Source organism: Schistocerca serialis, chromosome 4 (genome assembly GCF_023864345.2).
Source record: "Schistocerca serialis cubense isolate TAMUIC-IGC-003099 chromosome 4, iqSchSeri2.2, whole genome shotgun sequence".
NCBI classification, from domain to species: domain Eukaryota; kingdom Metazoa; phylum Arthropoda; class Insecta; order Orthoptera; family Acrididae; genus Schistocerca; species Schistocerca serialis.
Genome location: NC_064641.1, coordinates 188115637 through 188133451, shown reverse-complemented (window position 1 = coordinate 188133451; position 17815 = coordinate 188115637). Strand labels below are relative to the sequence as shown.

Sequence of the window (17815 nt, the reverse complement as noted above, 5' to 3'; positions counted from 1 at the left end):
AGGGCATGCAGCTTTAATGTATGGTTAAATGATGATGGTGTCCTCTTGGGTAAAATATTCCGGAGGTAAAATAGTCCCCCATTCGGATCTCCGGGTGGGGACTACTCATGACGACGTCGTTATCAGGAGAAAGAAAACTGGCGTTCTACGGATCAGAGCATAGAACGTCAGACCCCTTAATCGGGCAGGTAGGTTGAAGTTCAGCATAGTGAACGCATTATTGTGGCCAAGATAGACACGAAGCCCATGCCTACTACAGTAGAACAAGTTTATACGCCAACTAGCTCTGCAGATGATGAAGAAACTGATGAAATGTATGATGAGATAAAAGAAATTATTCAGGTAGTGAAGGGAGACGAAAATTTAATAGTCATGGGTGACTGGAATTTGAGAGTAGGAAAAGGGAGAGAAGGAAACATAGTGGGTGAACATGGATTGGGGGAGAGAAATGAAAGAGGAAGCCGTCTGGTAGAATTTTGCACACAGCATAACTTAATCATACCTAACACTTGGTTCAAGAATCATAAAAGAAGGTTGTATACATGGAAGAATCCTGGAGATACTAGGGTAAGACAGAGATTTAGGAACCAGGTTTTAAATTGTAAGACATTTCCAGGGGCAGATGTGGACTCTGACCACAATCTATTGGTTATGAACTGTAGATTAAAACTGAAGAAACTGCAAAAAGGTGGGAATTTAAGGAGATGGGACCTAGATAAACTGACTAAACCAGAGGTTGTACAGAGTTTCAGGGAGAGCATATGGGAACAATTGACAGGAATGGGGGAAAGAAATTCAGTAGAAGAAGAATGGGTAGCTCTGAGGGATGAAATAGTGAAGGCAGCAGAGGTTCAAGTAGGTAAAAAGACGAGGGCTAGTAGAAATCCTTGGGTAACAGAAGAAATATTGAATTTAATTGATGAAAGGAGAAAATATAAAAACGCAGTAAATGAAGCAGGCAAAAGCGAATACAAAGGTCTCAAAAATGAGATTGACAGGAAGTGCAAAATGGCTAAGCAGGGATTGCTAGAAGACAAATGTAAGGATGTAGAGGCTTATCTCACTTGGGGTAAGATAGATACTGCCTACAGGAAAATTAAAGAGACCTCTGGAGAAAAGAGAACCACTTGCATGAATATCAAGAGCTCAGATGGAAACCCAGTTCTAAGCAAAGAAGGGAAAGCAGAAAGGTGGAAGGAGTATATAGAGGGTCTATACAAGGGCGATGTACTTGAGGACAATATTATGGAAATGGAAGAGGGTGTAGATGTAGATGAAATGGGAGATATGATACTGCGTGAAGAGTTTGACACAGCACTGTAAGACCTGAGTCGAAACAAGGCCCCGGGAGTAGACAACATTCCATTGGAACTACTGACGGCCTTGGGAGAGCCAGTCCTAACAAAACTCTACCATCTGGTGAGCAAGATGTATGAGACAGGCAAAATACCCTCAGACTTCAAGAAGAATATAATAATTCCAGTCCCAAAGAAAGCAGGTGTTGACAGATGTGAAAACTACCGAACTATCAGTTTAATAAGTCACAGCTGCAAAATACTAACGCAAATTCTTTACAGATGAATGGAAAAACTGATAGAAGGCAACCTCGGGGAAGATCAGTTTGGATTCCATAGAAATGTTGGAACACGTGAGGCAATACTGACCCTACGACTTATCTTAGAAGGTAGATTAAGGAAAGGCAAACCTACATTTCTAGCATTTGTAGACTTAGAGAAAGCTTTTGACAATGTTGACTGGAATACTCTCTTTCAAATTCTAAAGGTGTCAGGGGTAAAATACAGGGAGCGAAAAGCTATTTTCAATTTGTACAGAAACCAGATGGCAGTTATAAGAGTCGAGGGGCATGAAAGGGAAGCAGTGGTTGGGAAGGGAGTGAGACAGGGCTGTAGCCTCTCCCCGATGTTATTCAATCTGTATATTGAGCAAGCAGTAAAGGAAACAAAAGAAAAATTCGGAGAAGAAATAAAAACGTTGAGGTTGGCCGATGACATTGTAATTCTGTCAGAGACAGCAAAGGACTTAGATGAGCAGTTGAACGGAATGGACAGTGTCTTGAAAGGAAGATATAAGATGAACATCAACAAAAGCAAAGTGAGGATAATGGAATGTAGTCGAATTAAATCGGGTGATGCTGAGGGTATTAGATTAGGAGATGAGGCGCTTAAAGTAGTAAAGGAGTTTTGCTATTTGGGGAGCAAAATAACTTATGATGGTTGAAGTAGAGAGGATATAAAATGTAGACAGGCAATGGCAAGGAAATCGTTTCTGAAGAAGAGAAATTTGTTAACATCGAGTATAGTTTTAAATGTCAGGAAGTCGTTTCTGAAAGTATTTGTATGGAGTGTAGCCATGAATGGAAGTGAAACATGGACGATAAATAGTTTGGACAAGAAGAGAATAGAAGCTTTCGAAATGTGGTGCTACAGAAGAATGCTGAAGATTAGATGGGTAGATCACATAACCAATGAGAAGGTATTGAACAGAATTGGGGAGAAGAGGAGTTTGTGGCACAACTTGACAAGAAGAAGCGACCGGTTGGTAGGACATGTTCTGAGGCATCAAGGGATCACAAATTTAGCATTGGAGGGCAGCGTGGAGGGTAAAAATCGTAGAGGGAGACCTAGATATGAATACACTAAGCAGATTCAGAAGGATGTAGGTTGCAGTAAGTACTGCGAGATGAAGAAGCTTGCACAGGATAGAGTAGCACGGAGAGCTGCATCAAACCAGTCTCAAGACTGAAGGCAACAACAACAACAACATTGACTGCCTCTGCAGAAAAGGTTAACATAAGTCAAATTTCTTTAGCAAACAGACAAAAATAACTTTATTGTTCCGCAAGGCGATTAATGCTTGACTGTCAGAAACATGGAAAAATAAAATCTGAAACTAATGACATATTTTAGACTTCCGTAATTACGTGAATGTGTTTTAATTCACTTGATAGCTCCCAGCCACAGACATCCGTTTTGCTTTTATTTCACGTGAGAGTAAACGAAGGGGAAACAGTAAAATCACTAAATGTAAACACGGGTCATGTGGGGACTACCCACTATAACTCAAACTGCTCTGGGCATCAGCCCTGGATCTACGACATTTGCGAACCGGGTCAATACTAAAAACAAAAATCGAATTTTCAAAATACGTTCGTCTCGTAGGGCTCATCTTTCTGAAAAGTCTGAAACATAAAACATATGTATTCGAGAAAATGTACGACATATTATTTAGTTTTAAGTATACCAAAGTGCAGTGCCACGCCTCTTCACGAAGCATTTTTCTACCGCACATCCAAACTATATTCAGGAGAGTGGAAATTGAAATGTCCTGTAGTGCCTCTCCTGCTCCCAGTCGGCCGGTTTGACAGCCTGCCCCCCCCTCCCCCCCCCCCCCCCCCCTCTCTCTCTCTCTCTTTTTAAAAAAAAGAAGAATCTCGCAAATAATAGCGGATGGGATTATTTGTAATCGAGAGAAGAAGAACTCTTCAGAAAATCTGAGCTCTTTATTGCCTATTAGTTAATAACTTGCTGTTTTGTGCGACATAAAATTAAATATAGGATATATAAAATCAATACTGACAAGAGATAAGGAAGAAATCACACATTTCTTCAAACCTTAGCTCCTAGCATTTTTTCTCTCTAATCTTGCTACCGCTTTATGGTGTGCTTTCCTTTCCGCGAAAGAATCTATTACCTCATCAAAGTTCGGCAAACGTTTTGCTACATGAAAAATCGAAACGTCGTTATCTAATACTGAAAAAGCTGTTAATACAAACAAATACCCAATACTGGTGTCATTTCTTGATCTGATTACGTCTATTTTGTCACTGTCTGCTAGATAAAACAAAATAGGCTTTTCTAATATGACAGCAATTTTGTTACACACCAAATAAACGAGGCTGTTTTGGCACCAAGCCAAAAGTTTTATGTTAGGAAATAGTTTCATATTTCATTCATACGCACCAGCTTCTCAAGCACGAGATCGAAAAGTAGCGTTACGAAATTTTTATAAAAATTTGAAATCGTTTTATTCTTCCATAATTTGTGCGATGTCCTCGTTTCTTCTCCTTCCTCCTTCTAACAAACAATCTTGTCATCACTAATTCTGTAGCTATTGCTGCCATTGTCAAAATTTGTTCGCCGATTAACTTCACTAACCCTGCCAGAATCACAGGTTTAGTTATCCCGCTATTATTTTCCAGTTAGGCGTTATTACGTGTTCGAACAACACGTTTTCCGCATCACTTCCAGAATAGAACTTCCGTGGCTGCAAGCCGGGGACTGTACTGCTGGTCCTTACTAGTGTGGCGATCTGGCCAAAAATTTTGTCAAAATTTCATTTTCTTGGATACACCGAGAAGATATGTATGAAATCTTATGGGACTTAACTGCTAAGGCCATCAGTCCCTAAGCTTACACACTACTTTAACCTGAATTATCCTAAGGACAAAAACACACACCCATGCCCAAGGGAGGACTCGAACCTCCACCAAGAAGATAATACGTAATCTTTATCACCTGTTATTCCTGTCGTCGTCTATTTAGATTCTGGTAGTCTGAATCTATGGATTTCGCAAGTAATTATAGCAATGCTGATCATTCGCAAACCCGATCAACCACATAATCAGACAGCGATTGGCATTCATCCGTTGGGCTTTACTCCCTCAGCTCGTATAGCCCCGTCCCCTTTTGTCTGCAGAAAGTTTATTTCTAGATGCGACGATGATTCTCCTGACAGTCGTGCATGCATTCAAAAGTCAACTTATGATTCATTCAGAAATCAACTTAAAATGTGTTCAAAAACCAACAGGGAAGCATTTCAAAATCATATGAATAATCAATAGACAAAAGTACGCTGGATGCTAGGCACTTTGTGAAACAAGTTTTTTTTCTTCAATAATATGAATTAGGCCCCCCCCCTCCCCTTTTGCCGGTAGCATCTAGCTACTTGCTGCGACTGCTTGCACAGCCAACAGCCACATTCCTGTAGCCAGAAGCGGGAGAATCTACTCCTCAAACGTGACTCAACTGCAAATACGCATGAGCCCGCATGTAACTGCTAAAACAAATCGAACATAAACAGTTGCAACTTCACGCTCATTGGAGGCAATTTGTTGTTATGAAGCACTGCACAGTCTTCCTTTTATCCAAAAAATGTCTGCTCCGAGATACAGCCCTCCAATGATGACACTGCACATACAATTTTGAAGATGCGAATTTTGGAAACAATTTTAAAATCCTGTATTTCTGGAACAGTTCTAGACATTTTGTTGTTTTTTTATTTGAAAGATAATTGCTTCATGATAAAGAAATCTTCCATTTGATCTTATCTGTTCTTTTACTATAGCATTCTGAACTTTATAATTTATGGAATTTTTTTTTTTTTTCAAAAATGACAATCCATAAAATTTTGTTTTTTCTCTGTTGATTCCATTCCCAGAAAAGGAGAGCTTCCACTTTTAGGCTGAACAGGTTTTATAAACAATTGAAATTTTTGCCATACATAAAACCGGTTTTATTACCACATTATGACATAACTGGCTCATAAAAATCAAAACCTAACCTCATTTAACATAATTTTAGTTTTGAAAGATAAGAGACTCATTTTTCAAGCATTTTCAATTTATACAGCTTCTGTGACTTCTGTTTCGTACTGAAATTAGCCAATCAATGAACTAAAAATGTGCTCCACTGGTTCAATATCTTCCTTTGATATAGAGTGATGCTTTTCTGTTGAAACAAGAGGAACTGGAGCACTTACAATCTTCACAACATTGTGAACAGGAAGTGAGCACTGATGGCGCTTTCCTCCAGGTGGAAACCTATATCCAGCAGCTCGTCCATGTGGTAGCATATAGTTCACAACTACCTCGTTTAACTCATAACTGGTGTCTATAATCTCTGCAATCCACCAGTCACAGTCATACACAAACGCCACAAACATCCTCCTCCTCCTCAGGTTGTGAATCTCAATATTATCCTGCTGTTTCTGAGGTGTTGGCTAAACGAAGGAAATTTCTTCTTTCTTGCTCTTTAAAGTGCACGCATCACTTTGAGTCCAAAAATGTCTCTTCTAAATTCCTTCCACAGGAGAAGTTTGTTTGGACCATTCTTCTTTTTTCTGCTCGTGGAATTCTTCGATTTCCTCTTTGGACAAAAGAATGAGGGCTGTGGATGTGTAAGATTTCACGACTATCGTAAAACCCTCATCATCCTGAGTCGCAGCTGTACTTGGTATGGAAAGATTAGGTTTTGTAGCATGGTGCTTCAGCAGATCACCTGAATCATCACAGGGCCACTTCTTGTGACCAGTAGCACTGTATACCCAGTCAGTTGGCACAAGCAACTTACTCAATTCAAACAGCTGGTAATGATTTTTAAAATGACTAGGAGCACCATCAGAAATAATGATGATCTTCTCTGCCCCTATTTGCAGTTGAAGAATTTTGCGCACTGCTAGCAAAACATGTGCTGAGTCATCACTTGTAAGTGCAACAAGTGTGGTCTTGTTTTGAAAATATGTCACTCCTGTAAAAATTGAAACCTGGTAATTACTCCAATTATATCCTTGCACTTCTTGTGGGAGAATTACAGACCAGTTCTCAGCAAAATCACAGTGAAGTACTAAACATAATTCTTCAGCCTGTACACATCCTTTCACTTCTACAATGTGTTGTTGCAATTTCTCCAGATGCTGGTGTGTCACTGCTTTCACTGACCATTTACCAAGCTCATCAATGAAACTGTCAAAGGCAACAGTTTTCTTAATTAGTATATTTTCCTCCCATGTCACATATGTAATTTCTGCAGAGTTATCTGCTACGTCTTCCAAGCCAAGCGTCTGTAAAGACAGTCCTCCCTTTCCAGGACATTCACTACACCCTTCAAACAAACAAGTCTCTCGCTTTTTGTCACAGACTACTAATGACTTCACGCGCCCAACCAAGACGTCATGTGTCACATGCTCCAGTAAGTTCTTCAAGTTATCACACAAAGTTCAAAATTCGCGCAGTACACACAGACAAGACATCTCTAGGTGGGTATGGAACTACCCACTTAGGTTGTAGTGCATAAAATTTTGATCTTCCAACATGAGAAGTTGTATAGTTGCTCTAATAAATTGAAAAAGGTTCTTTAATACTTCGAGTCATGCACCTCTTCACTTTCACAACTTTTTTGACCTGCAACTGTAACAGTTACAGTGTCTTTTTTGTTGGTACTCTGGCAAGAACAGTCTCATTTATCTTCCCGATTAAATGACTGTGCTATTTGAACATGAGCTGCTTCTACAGGGTGACCATAATAGGGATCTGGTCTTCCAAAGACTCTTTACAGACCTCACTTTTCTTGATTTATCTACCATGTACTTTGATACTGATGGAATGTGGTTCAAAATTGTTTTCTTTGAAAATGTCTCTGGAATAATAGTTAAAACTTGCACCATTTCACTGTAGGATGCACAATATTCAACAGCTGAATTGATATTTGTGAAAAATTCTTGGCAAGTGGTGCAAGAGTGCTTTGGTTCATTTTCTTCTGAAGATGGAATTTCTACTTTGAAGAGTGTGGTCAGTTTTGCTGTAGTGTATTCATCCATAGCTTTAGTAATTTCTCTGCGCTTTCTTGATGCATGTAGCTTATGACTTCACTTTACTGACCACGGTTTCTTAACAAGACTAACACCTACCTCTGTAGTTGACTGATCCATGGTTTTTAATTCTCCCTCTATTGATGCAAAATCTACATCATCTTCACCATGGGAGGCTTCACTTTATTCAGATATTATCACTGTTGTTATTCTGTCAAAACATTTAGAACACAGAAATTCATCACCGGAAAAATCTTCACTTTGAAACAGAGCCTTCAAATGAGAACACTTATTCCCAACCTGAACAAAGTCTGTTTTTTGTTTGTCTTATAAACTATGTGATCTAAAGTATCTGGACACCTGGCTGAAAATGGCTTACAAGTTCGTGGTGCCTTTCATCGACAATGCTGGAATTCAATATGGTGTTAGCACACCCTTAGCCTTGATGACAGCTTCCACTCCGGCAGGCATACATTCAATAAGGTGTTGGAAGTTTTCTTGAGGAATGGCAGCCCATTCTTCACAGAGTGCTGCACTGAGGAGAGGTATCTGTGTCCGTCAGTGACACCTGGCATGAAGTCGGCGTTCCAAAACACCCCAGAGGTGTTCTACAGGATTCAGGTCAGGACCCTATGCAGCCAGTCCATTGCAGGAACGTTATTGTCATGTAACCACTCCGCCACAGGCCGTGTATTATGAACAGTTGCTCGATCTTGTTGAAAGATGCAATCGTCATCCCCGAACTGCTCTTCAACAGAAGGTGCTTAAAACATCAATGTAGGCCTGAGCTGTGATAGTGCCACGCAAAACAAGGGGTGCAAGTCCCCTCCATGAAAAACATGACCACACCATAACATCACCACCTGCGAATTTTACTGTTGGCACTACTTCTCCACTGTTGAATCGTCCAATGTTTACGCTCCTTACACCAAGCAAGGTGTCATTTGGCATTTAATGGTGTGATGTGTGGCTTCTGAGCAGCCACTCGACCATGAAATACAAGTTTTCTCACCTCCCGCCTAACTGTCATAGTACTTGCAGTGGATCTTGATGCAGTTTGGAATTCCTGTGTGAAGGTCTGGATAGATGTATGCTTATTACACATTATGACACTGTTCAACTGTCTGCGGTCTTTGTCAGTCAACAGACGAGGTTGGCCAGTACGCTTTTGTGCTGTACATGTCCCTTCACGTTTCAACTTCAATACCACATCAGAAAGAGTGGAGCTGGGGATGTTTAGGAGTGTGGAAATCTCATGTACAGACGTATGACACAAGTGACACCAAATCACCTGACTACGTTCGAAGTCTGTGAGTTGCACGGAGTGCCCCATTCTGCTCTCTCACGATGTCTAATGACTACTGAGGTCGCTGATAAGGAGTACCTGGCAGTAGGTGGCAGCACAATGCACCTAATATGAAAAATGTATGCTTTTGGGGGTGTCCGGATACTTTTGATCACATAGTGTACTTCACTCTTCTGTGGCCCCAGTCAGAAAACATTTCACACAGTCCTTTTCACAAAACACACTGCAACTCTCTCAACTGGCAAATTCCCCAGGAAAACACAGAACTCACTGGATGGTCTCAGATTTCTTAGAAGCCTCTTCAATAAACAAATTAGAACTGAACAACTGCAATACAGAAACCTGCAATGAACAACCATGACAAACTGACAAGAAACCACAACAAAGTTATTTATCAAACTGCAGCAAAGACAATAGAAGTAAACATTGTAACAAAGAAATCAGTAAGAAACAACTTCGGCGAAGACATATATTACCCCCGAAAAGTGGAAGCCCTCCTTTACAGAGAATATAGTACTACAAGGTACTCATCAACAGAAAAAGAATCCAACTTTTCTCTTTGATTATTTTTTTTATTTTTTTTTTGGAGGTTGGGGGGGGGGGGGGGGGCACTGTAAATTGTAAAAAAAATTCCAAAAGGTGACAGTAAAAGAACTTTGACAGGTATGTCCAAATGAGGGAAACCATTGTAATCATCTTTTAAATAAAAAAAAATATCTAGAACTGTTACAGAGATACAGCATTTCAAAAAATTTTCTGAAATTCGAATCTTCAAAATGGTGTTCCCAGTGTCATCTTTGGAGGCCTGTATCTCGAGGCCTCCTATAAACGTTCGATGCGATTCATGTCGGGCAATGTGGATCCCTAAATCATTTGCTCGAATTGTCCAGAATGTTCTTCAAATCAATCACGAATGACTGCGGCCCAGTGCCATGACATTGCTGTTTGCGAATGTGAAGCCCATGAACTGCTGCAAATGGTCTCCTAATAGCTGAACATAACCATTTCCAATCAATGATCAGTTCAATTGGACCAGAGGACCCAGTCCACTCCATGTAAACACAGCCCACACCATTATGGAGCTTCTATCAGCTTGCACAGTACCTTGTTGAAAACTTGGGCCCATGGCTTCATACGGCCTGTGCCACAGTCAAACACTACAATCAGCTCTTACCAACTGAAACTGGGACTCATCTGACCAGGCAACAGTCTTCCAGTTATCTAGGGTCCAACTGATATGGTCCTGAGCCTAGGAGAGGTGCTGCAGGCGATGTCGTGCTGTTAGCAAAGGCACTCATGTCGCCTGCTGCCACAGCCTGTGAATGCCAAATTTTGTCACAATGGCCTAACGGATATAGTCGTCGTATGTACTACACTGAATTTCTGTAGTTATTTCACTCAGTGTTGCTTATCTGTTAGCACCTAACGACTTCGGAAATGGAATGTCCAATGCATCTAGTTCCAACTACCACTCCACGTTCAAAGTCTGTCAATACCCAATGTGCGATCATCATGATGTCAGAAACTTTTTCACATGAATCGTGAATACAAATGAGAGCTCCACCAATGCACTGCCCTTTTATACCTTGTGTCCGCAATGCTAACCATCACCTGTCATCATCATCAGGATTTCCTTCCAGCGAGCCGGGTAGGAACTTTGTGAACAATATGCCTCCACTGGTTTCTGTTCTGGTATAGCTTTTCCCTCTCCACTACATCCCATGTTACTCCTCTCCCCTTGAGATCTTCCTTAACCTGGTCTGTCCATCTCTTTCTAGGCCGCCCAATTGGTCTTCTTCCTGGTACCTCCATCTCCAAATACTGGCGTGGAGTACAAGTCGGATGCATTCACTTCACATGACAAAAGCAATTCAATTTCAAAGCACTCATCCTCTCCTCTACAGTCAATGTCACCTGCAGGTCTCTCCTTACATGGTCATTCCTGACTCTCCTAGTTTTTTGTAGAGCTGACCTAAGGAACTTCATTTCACATGCTTGTATTTGACTCTCTTCTCTCTTATTTATGACAAAGGCCTCTAGACTATACATCATGATTGGCAGGAGATAAGTTTTATACGTGGTCTGTTTGGCTCTTTGAGAGACTTCCTTGTCACAGATTAGATTTTGTACTTGGTGCAAGAAGCTACACCTTTTGTTATTCTGTTTAAGACTTCTATTCTGGAACTTCCATCACGTGATATGATGCTACCCAGATAACTGAAGCTTTTCACATATTCAATCTTCTCCCCCTCCAGTATGATGTGACAAGCTGTGGGTGTCCTGCTCATCTTCATTGCCACCGTCTTGTTCCTACTCATAGTTAACTTGATTTTTTTTAAAATTTTGTGTTGCAGTAATCCAGTCTCCTCTGAACCTCCGTTTTCGTCTCTCTCTGAACCTCCGTTTCCGTCTCTCACCAAATGACGATGTCATCAGGAAAAACAAAAGCACTGAGATCTTCATTTTCTTCTTCCTTGATTTCTTTCATGATTGTGTCCATAAGAGTAATGAAGAGTATAGGAGAAAGCGAACTGCCTTGTTGAACACCTCTCTTTGTCTTAAACCATTTTGATCTTTCACCTCCTACTTGTACACTGCTCTCACAACCATCGTACAGCATCTGGACTTTTTAAATTAATGGATCAGGAACATTATGTTTTCTCAAGTATTCCCATATTTTATCCATTGGAACACTGTCATATGCTTTTTCCAAATCCATGAATACTACTATCAAGTCCTTTTCCTTTTCCCCAATACTTCTCCATTGACTGACGGAGGGAGAAAATGAGATCTATTGTTCCCCTATTACTTCTGAACCCATGCTCTTGTTCCTCTAAATGGGGTTCTAGAATTTTTTGCAGTCTTTTTCTATGACCTTTTCCATTATCTTCAGGCAGTGTGATAACAGTGTGATTCCTTGGTAGTCTGTGCATTTCTTTCTACTACCTTTCTGGAACAGCGGTATCTTAATTCCTTTTTTTCATTTACCTGGCACTTTGTTTTCTTTCCATATCACCCCCAGCACTCGGTGTAACTACTGTATTCCATGGATTCCTGCAGTTTTAATCATATTTGCTGTCAGCTCATCTACTCCAGCCGCCTTCCCAATTTTCATCTGTTTCAGGGAATCCTCAGTTTCTAACCAAGAGACTGGATCCTGCTCCTGCTCCAATTCAATGACTTCGATGGCACCTTCTTGTGCACCTTCCCCATTCAGTAAGATTTCAAAATAATTCTTCATCTCTTCTCTGATACCTTCCATGTCCCTGATAATATCCCCATTCTCTGTTTCAATCGCTTTTATGTCTTCTCGATCAGCTCTCTTACTTTTCAATAACCCATATAGCAGTTTTTGGTTCCCTCTGCTATCCTGCTCTAGTTTCTGGGTGAATATTTCCCAACTCTCCTCCTTTTCTTCTTTCACGATTCTCTTTGCTTGGAGTTTCTTTTGTCAGTATTCCTTCCCCAGTGTTGTCAACTTGTGTTCATCTTTTGGCACCAGCCCCTGGTTCTGATTTCTTTTTCAAACTCCATGTTTTTCTTTGACATATTATGTTTTTTAATTGCATCTTTTACTCTATTGTTCCACCATGTGGCTTCTTTGTCTTTCACTTTACCATTTGTTCTGCTGCTTATCTGCAGAGCACTGTTAACTATTGATGTTTTAAATAGGTTCCACTCTTCCTCTACACTACCCCTTTCAGTTTTTGGCAATTTTTGTGTTACTAGATTTTAGAAACTTTTCTTATTTTCTTCTTCTTCTTTCAACTTCCACTCCTTAATTTTTGGCATTCTTTGTACTGCATGCAGGCTTTCAAATAAACGAAAATGTGACCCTCAACTACGTACCCTCAAACTCAGAGTTGCAATATTAAAAGTTTTGGCTGGTTTCATTGTCTAGGGGCTGTGATACGTAGTTGCTGCATTACAAGGCAAATACTGCTGAGTCGACAGTATACAATATGAATATACATGAATCAAATAGTCGAAGGTTCCTATCACTCGGCAATTGCGAATTTTGAATGTAACATAGAAATTTATAGATGAACAATTGCAATTAAATAGAATCTGCAGGTACTATTTCTAACGACTAAGTGATGAGTACGATAGCAGAAGTACCTTTAAGAATGCCATTTACTACTGCAAAACTTATTGGTGTCAGTGGTCCAGCAATTAAATAAAATATAAGTTGAATAACAGGGAAACAATAGGTTCCTACTTCACGTAATTAGTTATGAGCAACAACATAGCTCGTGAGATATTCACTTCTAAATGCAAAATACGTCTTCACTGCAGAAGCCACGAAAATCTCACAAGTGCACAAGTTGGCACTACGAAATATTTCTATCTCCCGCGACCATGCGCAAACTGCTCCACTCTCCAAGTATTTCCTGCGACTGTCTGTCTCGCCTCCCCGGCCAGCACTCCCCATGTCCTGTGAGGCCGTCTGTCGCACCGTCCTGTTCAGTACTCCCCTGTGTCCTGTGCGACCCGATGGCCCCCCCCCCCCCCCCCCAATTCCATACAGTCTCTCCATTCTTCGGTAGTCGCCTACTGTAGTAGCGAGCGCTGTGATTGGCTAGGGTGCACCCGCCATGTCTCCCAGCCAATGCACACTCACAAATATATTGAAACACATACTAAATACTGGATTTACATTTAAATAACTTGAAATTAAATAAATATTCCTATGGCTGGACCATAAACAAGCTCTAACACACATTATTAATTACATAAACAAATTAAACAAACATATATCAAAGGAGTAGAAGCAAAGATAGGCCAGTACCCTAATGTCTCTGTGCTTTCTAAAACACAGTAAATATTTGTCCAATTTCTTCATGAATAGAATATATCTGTTATAAACTAAGACATAGATGAATAAATAAATTCATAAGCTTGCTGCTACCGTTTTTTTGTGTAACTGTGGAGTACTTATGGCCTGACGAGATCAATAGTAATCGGCCACTTTGACCTACAATAACTTGTGTACTATTCAAGTTACATGTCTGAAATTCATACCAATTTAGGTTTACACTAATAGCTTTCTAAAGACACGTAGATTGACAAAATTGGATGAACTATTTAGATTTTGGAAATTCGTTATTGGGTGTTACTTGTATAATTTACAGTCAGATACTAAAGTTTAAACTAATAAAGATATTGAAAATATGATTACACCATCAGAATAGTTGTGCAAATAATGGTAATGTACAGATTTCCTTTTAAGGTGTCACGATTCCTCTGGCTATTACTAATCTCTACATTAACTGTGAAATGTCTGCCCTTATGGTTTAACAAAGTCCGCCATCTTTGGCACTCCCGGCATACAAATCTTCATCGACACAAAGCACAGACCTTGTCACAGTGTCAACACGGAATTCTCAGCCACGCAGTCAGCCTGGACCATGCGCTGGAGCTACCCCTCTTGCTCCGGCTAACATTCAGCATCACGCGGTTGCTGATGAGCCCCTGCAATCTGAGCAGCCCGTGCGGCCGCGCCAGCTCCGAACTTAGAATATTTTCAAGGTGCCACAACTCGCCCGTTACCTCACAAGCATTTAAACTTTTCATCTTATAATGTAGATCAGCAACTAGTAACCTGTGGTCACTATCCAAGTGCTCACTTGGTATGACTTTAGTGTCCCTTACTTTTCCTCCAATTAATTTGTCCGTTAATATATAGTCTATAACTGTCTTAGATTTGCCATCCCAGCCATATCTAGTAATCTTATGACTATCTTGTTTCTTGAAGAATGTATTCTTCACTAAAAGACAATTCCTTATGCACAGCTTTAGAATTTCTTCGTCGTCAACATTTTGTCTTCCATATCCAAAAGAGCCTCCGCCTCCTCATATCCCTTTCTATTCGAGCCGATCTGAGCATTCAAATCTCCAATTATCATAATGTTATCTTTTCTTACTTGGCCTTCCAGTTCTTCAAGGAATTTTGTTTTTTCTTCCTCACTGCACCCTTGCTGAAGTGCGTACAATTGTAGTATAGTAAAACTATTCTTTCCCAAGTTCACTCGAGCTCTAATTATTCTTTCACTTACAAAGCTCACATCTGCAACTGGATCAATGTCTTTGTGAAACACAAACACCACTCCATTTTTAGCCTCTTTATTGTGACCCTGCCAGTATAATTTGTACCCATCCCTCAGCAATTTAAGAGTTTTTTCTGTTCCACTTGGTCTCACTCAATCCAAGGATTGAGGATGTATATGTGGAAATTGCTGTTCCGCGAATTCTGTCACCTCAGTGTACAATAGGATGTTATATAATCAAATATGAATGCATTTTAGAGACTGCTATAAATCAATACGTATTTTAAAAAGATGCTGTAACTACTGACGACCCCCCATCTTGAGGGGGACTACACTGTTTGTGGGCAAGAACTGTTGAGTTTTCTAGACAATCAAGACTGTGTGTGTGTGTGTGTGTGTGTGTGTGTGTGTGTGTGTGTGTGTGTGTCAAAATCAATCCAGAGAGAGAAATTGCCATGTCATTGGACAGTATCTTCTTACAAGATGCTTCAAAATGTGTTAGTTGTAGCTTTCTGTAATTGGTATCCTCTGCCCCTGAACAGAGATCATTCTGTGACCAACGCATTCTTGTAGTGAGCGACTACATCAAACTGAAGCTAATTTAACTTTCTCTGTCATAATTGTCCTCAAACTACAGAAGCACGTCATTATAGAACACTGTTACGCCATTTCAACAAAAATATTAATCCAAAATGTTACCCAAATAGATTATTAGTTCACTTCATTTGTTCATTTAAAAATGCATTTCGTATGACAAATTCTAAATACACACATGATTACTCACTTCCATATGTTGGGTACAAACTGACAAAATAAAATGATACAGCAAAAGTAAATTCAAGTTTAATCAGAAATTTAACAGTTTGGTAATGGGTGTGAGTAACTGTTCATGAGCATTCATCATCAATCCATTTACTTTATTCTGTTTCTACACTGCCCTTCGCGTAACAGGATTCCAACATTTCTAGTCCATTATTATCTTCATCTTCTTGATCACTTATCTATTTTCAAGAAGCTTATGAATTCTAATACTTCTACATCCACACAGATTCAGCGTCCAACAAACTTAATACAGAGAAAAGTGAAATATAAATCCCCACAAGAAACACAGGTTGCCACTAACCAGAAAAATATCAGACGAAGGAGATTGTGGTGACAGATGTCTTACCATTAATAATGCAATGCTCTGTAGAATGGTGACAGTAACAATGCTTATGTGTATAAACAGGTTGATTCAACCAATCAATTTATTGCACGACATGCTGAATCATTTAGTCTAATAATGTTTGCTGTAGTTTTAACAACAAGGTAATTCAAGGTAGGATGCCAGCAATTTGGTCATGGACAGGATGACACTGGGTATAGTTTGTACCGAAGTGACCCAACCCTGGCATTCACGTGGAATAATTTGTACAAACCATGAAAACAGGATCTGGTGTACTTCTGTAGTCTGAAATTCTTACTTACCAGTGTTCAGCCACCTCACTGTGTCACACTAAGTTATCTCCCCTTCGCAATTTCAGTCTTTTTAATAGAAAACAGATACTGCCGTAAGTAATTCACAAATACAATAACAGCAAAATAGTTAAACTTCTGGTAATTTTGTTCAACAAAGTGAAGAGAAAAAGAATTATAAGAGAAAGAACACTAAAATCCGAAAGAGAGAAATGTTTGATACCAGCAGCCGAACTAAACTATTTACCTGCAGCTTCAGGATCTTCTGTGTCCGGCGATACATCTTCATCGGGATCATCTTCTCCAAACAACTGACTGAAAAGTACACAACATGTTCACTGATTATGTACTATTTCTCTATTTTCTTCAACAAACTCAATCTTACGACAAGATCGCAAAGATTTGACATAGGGCGTAATTTACAGTACATCACAGAATAAATTCCTATACATATTTTTTGATGGCTAATATGTAATACAGCAAACGTATTGTGATAGAACATAATCAACAAGCTGGTACATTTCTACCATTACATAAAGTGTCCAATAACCCAGATGGTCTTGAAATATTACTTACTTGAAAAGATGTTTGGCCCAAACAATGCAATGGATTGGTTCTGATGGTGTGTTGCGAATTGTGCACCCAGGATATGTCTTTTGAGCAGCTTTTGGGAGACATTCATAACACTGAGTGCGGTTTTTCAGTATAAGTTCAACCTGACCATCGTACCCAGCTGTACCACTTTCAATAAGTGGTACATCTGCTGCAAGACACATACGGTTGACGTGATTGCGAGCTGCACGGTTGTCCAGGGCATTCATCACTAAACTGAATTTTTTGAAGAACTGTATTCCATATTCAGAGCTGAAAAAGAATCATCAATTGAAAATTTATCAAAATGTAACATTCAGAAATACAAGTCAAAATTTCATCTGGTATCAATGTTCAGTGTTTATCTATACTCAGCCAGCCTTCTTTAACATTTCCATTCCAATAGTCATAATCAATAAAAAGTATTTAAACTGACAAGCACATAAGCTGTACTATCAATTGTTGTATAGTCCAGGGTGAATAATGACAGGATGCTCCTCTGCAGCTGGTTTGTGGTGGTGGTGGTGGTGGCTGTTAGAGAACTATTTCAACAACTTAACCACATCCTTTACCAGGGCTTCAGCTACATTTCATCAAGCCCTTAAATGGGAAACATTCTTCCCATAATCCTCCTTTCTCAATGTGGCATTCTGCTGCCCTTCCAATGTATACAAAATATCCTGGTCTATCCAAATGCCACTCCTACTCCCAACCCCTTGCCACAAGGGATGCATCCTGTAGAAGACCCAGGAGTAAGACCAATCCGAGGCATCTATTCACTACATCCTACTTTGACTACTTATCACAGGCT

General features: G+C 39.9%; 1 protein-coding gene across 1 annotated transcript in view; it reads right to left on the bottom strand.

Moving 5' to 3' along the window:
* Positions 1 to 17815, bottom strand: part of LOC126474063 (SUMO-activating enzyme subunit 2) — a 132809-nt gene that overhangs the window by 58993 nt on the left and 56001 nt on the right. The window contains exons 3-4 of the mRNA XM_050101473.1: positions 16990 to 17277; positions 16661 to 16728 (exon numbers count right to left, since the gene is read on the bottom strand). Coding sequence (XP_049957430.1) covers positions 16661 to 16728; positions 16990 to 17277 — 356 coding nt within the window. The remainder of the gene's footprint in view (positions 1 to 16660; positions 16729 to 16989; positions 17278 to 17815) is intronic.